The sequence below is a fragment of the Octopus bimaculoides genome, chromosome 9, assembly GCF_001194135.2.
Source record: "Octopus bimaculoides isolate UCB-OBI-ISO-001 chromosome 9, ASM119413v2, whole genome shotgun sequence".
Taxonomy (NCBI): domain Eukaryota; kingdom Metazoa; phylum Mollusca; class Cephalopoda; order Octopoda; family Octopodidae; genus Octopus; species Octopus bimaculoides.
This window is the reverse complement of record NC_068989.1, coordinates 2,563,148-2,571,685: the sequence shown is the minus strand read 5'-3', so window position 1 is coordinate 2,571,685 and position 8,538 is coordinate 2,563,148. Positions and strand designations below refer to the sequence as shown.

General features: G+C 36.0%; 1 protein-coding gene across 2 annotated transcripts in view; it reads right to left on the bottom strand.

Annotated features, from left to right (window-relative positions):
• The window catches only part of LOC106878352 (PDF receptor), a 239,648-nt gene that overhangs the window by 7,964 nt on the left and 223,146 nt on the right, over nucleotides 1-8,538 (bottom strand). The window contains exon 12 of one of the 2 annotated variants that reach the window (XM_014927545.2): nucleotides 4,616-4,741. The exons of the other annotated variant lie outside the window; for it this stretch is intronic. Within the exon in view, the coding sequence (XP_014783031.1) occupies nucleotides 4,616-4,741 (126 nt within the window). The remainder of the gene's footprint in view (nucleotides 1-4,615; nucleotides 4,742-8,538) is intronic. 2 annotated transcript variants of the gene reach the window in all.

Here is an 8,538-nt window from a genome sequence, read left to right as displayed (position 1 = left end):
GTGTGTGTGTGTGTGTGTGTGTGTGTGTGTGTGTGTGTGTGTGTGTGTGTGTGTGTGCATCTACATATATACGTGCATATTGCATATATTTACACATGCACACACACTCAATTACACCCGCAGACACATATATGTACATAATTCGAAAGAGATATAACGAAAGTGTAAAGAGCGAAAGAAAATTGGTCTATTGTTCCCCAACTCTCAATTGCATGGTTACGGCTACAGTGTGACATAAAACTGCTTCTGATATGTCATATGTTACCAGAAGCAATGCAACGGCCAATAGAACTGAGATAATTGTCCTGTGTATAATTGATAATGGAAAATTGTTACTGGAAGCGATGTTATTCAGCACATTTATATATATGTATATCAATTCATATTGCCAATCAAGAGCAGGCAAAGATATTGTGCAAAGCAAATAATAACTATCTGATCACGACACATTAAAGACATAATTATCGATCCAGTACTATTGAAGTTGTTCGCCGATGTCAAAATGTGTGCATTCAGAGGATAATACCAAGCCAAGCGGGCCAGTTTCAATCTCTCGCACGTATGTGTGTAGTTTTGCATGAATCTATGTATGTATGTATGTATGTATGTATGTATGTATGTATGTATGTATCTATCTATCTATCTATCTATCTACGTCTCTCTCTTTCTTTCTCTCTCTCTCTCTCTCTCTCTCTCTCACTCTCTCTCTCTTTCTATCTACTGGTGGCTATGGTGAAAGGATGTGTGTAGTGGACTCGTGCGAAAGGGTTAGAGACAAACACTTTCCCCTCTGGCCAACCTCTGATCGATTTCTTCATGTATCACTTGAAGAGGAAGTTGAAAATAGAGAGGGAAGTTTTGTCTAATGAAAAGTTCAACCAAAGGTGGGTAAATGTCGCAAGGATGGTACGAATAAATGGCGGAACCACCTTGAGCATAATCCTATAAAACAAAGAGAGAAAGAGCGCCTTGCTCTCATGTTAATGTTTTTATTTTTCGTTTCCGAGGTTACCATGGTTCTTTTCCGTAGGTTTTTCTTTCCACGGATAACCCTAGTTAATGTTACATTCACCACCCCCTTTTGGGAACTCTAATTGTTAACAACGACTTTTGTGTTATTTCCTTGTTTACACGTCGAAAAGAAAAGGCTTTTCGTTCCCTTTTGATCGATTTCGAAAAACAAAAGTTCTACATGCAATGCGGAGACAGACTGGTGTGTTTCATGCGGCTTTGGATTCGTTTTTCTACCCATTTCCTGACACCATATTGAGGGTGTGATGACAGACGAGAAAAGGAGAAAGCGATGCCAGAAAGCGGGGTAGATACGTCATAGCTTTCTATGTTGGGAGGTTAGCTGGGGGCGGCTTGTTCAGTGTCTATTACGGATGGCATTAAGTTTCTGAACTATTTTGACCACTAAACACATTAACAACAAAACCAACACATTTTATAATTGCAGAATGGAACCATGATCAAATACTGCTTGAGATGCACTCGAAAGAGCACACACACATACACACGTGCATGTGCTCAATCATGCACGCGCACACACATTCTATATTCTAGACACACACATAATGATTAACAATAGTCTGCAAAAATTTCTAACTTATCGATCTTGTTAAACTCCTGGCAAAATCGATAAGAAGCTTTCTGCAGAGTTAAAGAGTATTAAATTTATAAATAAAGACCACCTCACTTTTACGCTTCCATTCGTCTACGCTTGTCTCCATATGGGCATCCATATATATATATGGGCATCCATATATATATATATATACACACACATACATACATATATACATATATATATATATATGATAGCAATAATCCTTGGATGGAATTTATAAGCATTTAATACTTATAAATTCCATCCAAGGATTATTGTTATTATTATTATATTTATCCGACATGTATGTATGTATGTATGTTTGCATGTATGTAGTGTGTGTGTGTCTGCGCGCGTGTGTGTATGTGTGTGTTTGTTGGTATGGATATGTATTCTGTACACGTATATGTATATATACTGTGAAGTAACGTTTATGATTACATCCGCAGATAAATACTAAAATTATATATTTCGGATTTATAATGTTTATAACCTCAAAAAAAAAAAAAAGTAAGAGAAAAATCTAGCTAGAACTGAACGTCATTTCTAAATACTGGGCCAATGTGGTTGTCTATAACACCTGAAATCACACAGGTAAAGAACTGGTCGCTGTTATATTTGCTTCTAAAATGTAGAAAATGTTCTTTTGTCGCTTGATACTAATTCACTGAACTGATTATGTTAATGATCCTAGAGGGGATAAACGCTAGATCGTCTCGTGTACAAAGAGAATGTCGACATTCAAAACAAAACCGATAGCTAAATGTTCTCAAGAAAAAATGCTGACAGCTAAAATTGACGATATTCAAACTGCTGATAGTTTTGTTTAGTAATAAATGAAAAAGAAAAAAAAATTCCTTTCAAGACTGAAGAAACTTATTGTATAGAAGTTTTAAAAGAAATATTTGCGAAAACAATTCAGTTTAAAATGAAAGCTAACAGAAATTGTGAGTCATTGACCTTAAGGAAAACACGAGGTTCGTTGAACTCTAAGCTTTGTTACATGTCTAAATACGATTATCATGAATCATGGTATTTATGTATTTATGTGTTCATCTCATTTCGGTCCCCAACGATATTTGTGCGATAATTCAGTTTTAGCTTGTTATATATGGCTGCATTTTCTTATCAAGCCCAGGCAAGGCCAAGTAGGCTATCGTAAATCTTGTATTGATTAACCGGTGCCATATTTCTAGAAAATTGGTTGTTCTGAACATATCAGATTCAACTCAGCTGTAAACAAATTGTATGCAGCTCGGCATTAAAGACGAAGCAACTTTATAAACAACGCCAAACCAAAGACTTCCAAAATATTACAAAAACTCTTTCCTTTTATATACGGAATCCTCAAGTCCATTAAATACAATGAACACATCCAAAAGCTGGAAATAACCACCTAGTAGGGTCCCGGTGGGCTTCCAATTTCTACGCATTCTTTAATAAAGCCATTTCGAAGTTAACTACGCGTCATTCTGGACAAACCTTCGTCTCCTTATGGAAAATGATGTGGTTTAATGTCTTTGGCTCTTATTTTTGGTAATACCGAACAAATTTAGCTTTAGTTTCTGAATGAGCAGGAAGCATTGAAAAAACTATATTCTGAGTGGTACATGTGAAATCATTCTGTTACTAAACCCCTTTTGTTGCTAAAATGTCTGAAACTTTTCATTGTTGTTCATAAAAAAATAAACATATCACATCACCTATAGTCATTAGTGTTTGTGCCTTCCTCTTTCCTGCACGACAAGGAATGTTTAAGCAGCAATGATGTTTCATACAGAGCATTTCGACGTGGAACAATTTCCTGAACAGAATACAAGTTGCTTAACCAAACGTTTCAAATTTTCTACGACCACAACCAGAACCGAAACAGCGAAATTCTGTTGGGAAAACGATAACTAAAAAATAGTTTGGAAAAGGTCGTGAGTGCTAAAAGCCATCTACACTTGTTTAAGCCAGAACCACTCATGGGAAACACAAAGAGGTCAAATACGCCAACTACTCTTCCACGAAGATAAAGGACCTTTAAATCTAAGTAAAAACAAATCGATAATTCTTAATCAAGACAAGTTTAATTTTTCTTCAGAGAAATCTTAAATCGGTAACATTTTAAAGGTTATCATTTCCCAGTTATTATCTAAAAGTCGTAGACTATGTACAAACACACACATATACGCACATACACACACATATGCGCACATGCAGACACACAGAGACGCAAACACATACACATACATGCACACACACACACATGCACACACACACACATGCACACACACACACATGCACACACACACATGTACAGACACACAAGCATGTAAGCTTGCACGCACACACGTATATAATGATGCTTGAACGGGAGAAGGATGCGTTCATTTAGTTTAATGCATTTCGTTCATTTAATTTAATGCATTTCGTTCATTCCTTTGTAGAGAAAGTTTCGGTCCATTACGACTCAGAAATTCTCGTGAATATGCGTTTGTACATAAATCTGAACGAATACAAAATGGTGGTGATGAAACTTGGAGCAGCAGTGCTATGAACCCTTGCATACAAATACAGGTGTGCATGCATTCATACAGACATATTATTGGGGCCCTGGGATGTGTAACACACTGCTTAGATACCAATCTTGAGAAATTAAGCTTACCAAAACCAGGAAGGGGAAATTCGAAGACTACAGATCCAGGCCTTCGTAATGCCCTTAAAGACAAGAACTTTTCAGCACCCCTCGTATATGTGTACGTAAACATTCATGTTTGTGTGTGTGTATATATGTATATATATAGATATAGATATTGATACATATACATTCGTACACATATATAAACCCATATGTATATTTGTGTGTGTATATGTGTTTAATAATTATATATATATATATATATATACACATACACATATAAATGCATGTGCATGTGTGTGCGCGTGTGTACAACAATATTCAACAAACATTTATGCAACGGCAATGATTTTCATTGAAAAATATATAATGACAATAAATACCTGATACATTGGCACTGTTTGGACTTCTGAGACAGACGTGTAAACGGAATTAGTCCTCATAAAACGTCGATTTCCGGTATTCGCAAGCCGGAAGTTGTACCATTTTTTCTTAATTGCCGACTGAACCTGAGTAGTAGTAGTAGTAGTAGTAGTAGTAGTGTGAAGTCTTATTTCACTGCCAAGCTCAACTCATTTTACCTTGTGTGCATGTAGTTTTATGCCTTTTTTGTTTTGCCCTGTTTAATGGACCCTACTTAATGTCTTTGTGTGTGTGTGTGTGTGTGTGTGTGTGTGTGTGTGTGTGTGCGTGTGTGTGGGTGCAGTACCTAGTCATTATATTTTCTCAACATATTCTGCATTCTACTTCATTTCTTACTGTAGATGGTTTCTGGTGACGGAGGGCAAGATCTGAGCTTCTGCCGCAAGTAAACATCTGCCAGTCTCAGCAGAGAGTATTGTGGTTTTTAACCAATATTGCGAATTCTCCTTATGCACTCCCCTTAATCCTATTCACCCTTTTCAGGTACTGGCCATGTAGGAGCTTCTCTTGCTATTGTTTTTATCATAACAATCTAAGCCGAATTTTTATCTTAGATTTTAGCATTTTAACAATTTCATTTGTTGGTTGTCGTTCTTCATATCTATCATTTCAATCCCAGTTTTTCATTTTTTGTCTCCCATGAAGACAACAAAGCATTTTGTTTGCTGTTTTGCTGTCTTGTAGCTATTTGTATTAGTTTTCCATTATTATTTACTAAATATGTAAGACGGCGCACTGACAGAAACGTTAGCACGCCGGACGAAATGTTTAACGGTATTTCGTCTGCCGTTACGTTCTGAGTTCAAATTCCGCCGAGGTCGACTTTGCCTTTCATCCATTCGGGGTCGATAAATTAAGTACCAGTTACGCACCGGGGTCGATGTAATCGACTTAATCCGTTCGTTTGTTCTTGTTTGTTCCCTCTATGTTTAGCCCCTTGTGGGCAATAACGAAATAGGTATTTCGTCTGCCGTTACATTCGGAGTTTAAATTCTGCCGAGGTCGGCTTTGTCTTTCATCCTTTCGGAGTCCATTAAATAAGTACCAGTTACGCACTGGGTTCGATGTAATTGACCTAATCCCCTCCCGCAAGCTGCCTTTGTGGCAAAAATTTGAAATCATTATTCACTAAACATTTTGTATTTGTACCGTGAATATTTTATTGCACTTCTCCGATTGCATAAAGCATCCCTTCATTTTATTCATACTTAAATTCTCGATGGCGAACTGAAAATACTGCCTTATTTTTTGTTTCCTCTTTTTCTGTTTTATTAGTTACTTTACCGTCTAACTAAAGTGGTACTCTGTCGGTTGCGACAACGGGTATTCCAGTTGATCCGATCAACGGAACAACCTCCTCATTACATTAACGTGCAAGTGGCTGAGCGCACCATAGACACGTGTGCCCTAAACGTAGTTCTCAAAGGGATTCAGCGTGATACAATTTGTTACAAGGCTGCCCTTTTGAATTACAGATACAGCTCACTTTTGCCAGTTGAGGGGACTGAAGCAACGTGAAATAAAGTACTTTGCTCAAAAACTCTCGACCGTGAGATGAATGCCCAAAGCACTAAGCTACGTGTCTACCTACGAATATGTTAACTCCTCTTTATTACTACAACAGCTACCCTCTTAATCTTTATTACCTTACTATTTTGTAGTTAGCTCTGTCTTAAGTATTGACCTGATGCATCTGTAACATTTGTTCTTAATCTTCTTGCATTTGTTTTACGCTGTCCAAGTCTTTCTATTTCTCTATATGTTGTAATTGTCTCATCTCAGTTTCTTGGTGGCTTTAATAATTATTTTCTCGCATTATAAAAATGCGTTGGCGCATTTCTTTAATGAGAATCTCATCTCAAATCTATTTCCTGTTACAATAATGTTTCTAATCGTTTATCATTCACAGTAGAAAAGGCATTCCTATTCAAAAGATAATTGATCCTCTTACGTAGCATTCGAAGCTGAGTTCAATCCTGATTATAATATCAGTTAAAGGAGTGAGACAAATGGTGAATATACAGAGTCGTCTTGGAATATTCATATTGTGATGAAGATGGGTTTAGTTTATATAATTCTATTTTTATTCTCTATCTGCAAAGCTGAATGCTATTTACTCAACATATAATTCATATATCCTCGCTGGAATTACCTTACAAATGACTGATGTTTCCGAAGTTTAATAGTGGGGAAATAAAGCCAAAAGTGGGTAGAAAATCCAAACCATCCTCAAACCCTTCCTGCTTCTGCAGTTTTTGGTTATATTTTTGCTCATCAGTCATTAACCTTCACAACAGTCATGTGGACCATTCCATAATGGCAGTAAATAGTTTTCTTTTTACAGCTATTTATTTATTATCTTCGATATTATTGCAGTTGAAGCTCCGCTGGTTGTGTGGAAGGCAAGTTGAGATTCTGTAAAATTTTGCAGCTTTTAGGTTTTGTTCAGTTTTGAAGATGAAGATAATTTTCGACGTAAGTGAGCCAGTCGGGGACATTCTCTAGCTCTATTAATATCTCTCAAAACATTTCTGTTAGAAATATAGATGTCCCTGAATATCAGAATTTTATCAAGTTTTGATGCCTTCCAGCTTATTTTGCGGCAACGTCTGGGCTACTTATTATTTTGCTCTCGCTTACTCACAATTTTTAGGATACTATATTCGTTTTTGTGACGATTCCTTCGTCGCCCCCTCCTCCTCCAATGCTGCTACTTTTCGTGCTTCTGGCGCTGCATTTATTTCGGTCTCATATTTTTGTCAATTTCTTGATAATATTGTTTTCAGTTGGAGTCGAAGAGTCATTATCGTTTTTCATATCGACAAATTCTTTATGATTTAGTACCTTCTTTCAGGTGTTCTTTGATTTCGGATATTTCGTTTTTGGCTAGATTCTATTTTCGTAATCTTTCTACATTCTCACTTTTATTCCAGCTGCGTCTTTTCATTATTGATTCCATCAAGGATTAAAATGTATTTACTCTTATTTCCTATAGTTTTCTCTGTATATTTGTTTCCAATGTTTGCTGAAGTTTTCATATCTCTTAATGCAAAATATGACACCGAGGTCACTTTTGACTATGTAAAAAAAAAAACAAAAAAAAACCCAAGGGCATTGAATAGATTATTTTTTTTTTTGAAAGTCGGAGAAATTCTTTGTGGTTTCTTCCGGCTCTTTACGTTATCAGCTGAAATCCCACCGAAAACATCTTTGCCTTCCATCATTCCAAGGTCGATAAAATAGGAGTATTCTTGTTGAATTAAGTGATCTATGCTCTGCTCACAAATTTCTAACTTTAGAAACAAGAATTTTGATAATAATACTAATAATAATAACAACAATAATAATAATGATGAAAATAATAATAATGATAATAATAATAATAATAATAATCATCATCATCATCATCATCGTCATCATCATCATCATCATCATCATCATCATCATAAACATTACTAGTACTAGCAGTTGTATTAAACGGATGGTTTAATGAGCATCGTAGATATTGTTCCTGAGTTGGATGCATTGGCAGTGGTGGTGAACATTGGTAAAAAGAATCGAGGAAGAAGTAGACAACAAGGAAAGCACAAAAGAGATAATTTAGCAAGAATTACATGTGCAACATCTATTACCTGACTTCTGTGTTTATCGATATTATGTGCTGAGCAGGAAATTATAGAGCAAATAATAAACAAATGTCGTAATTTCTCTGTTATTTACACAAGAGAAATATGTGCATAACAAGCTGCATTACATTTCAATATGTCTGCTGAATTTAGAAAAACCCCAAAATAATTTAAAACAGGAATGTGCATATTCACAGATTCTCGAGCTCATTAATTCTTTGGCATACACATGTCCCCCCCATATATATATATATATA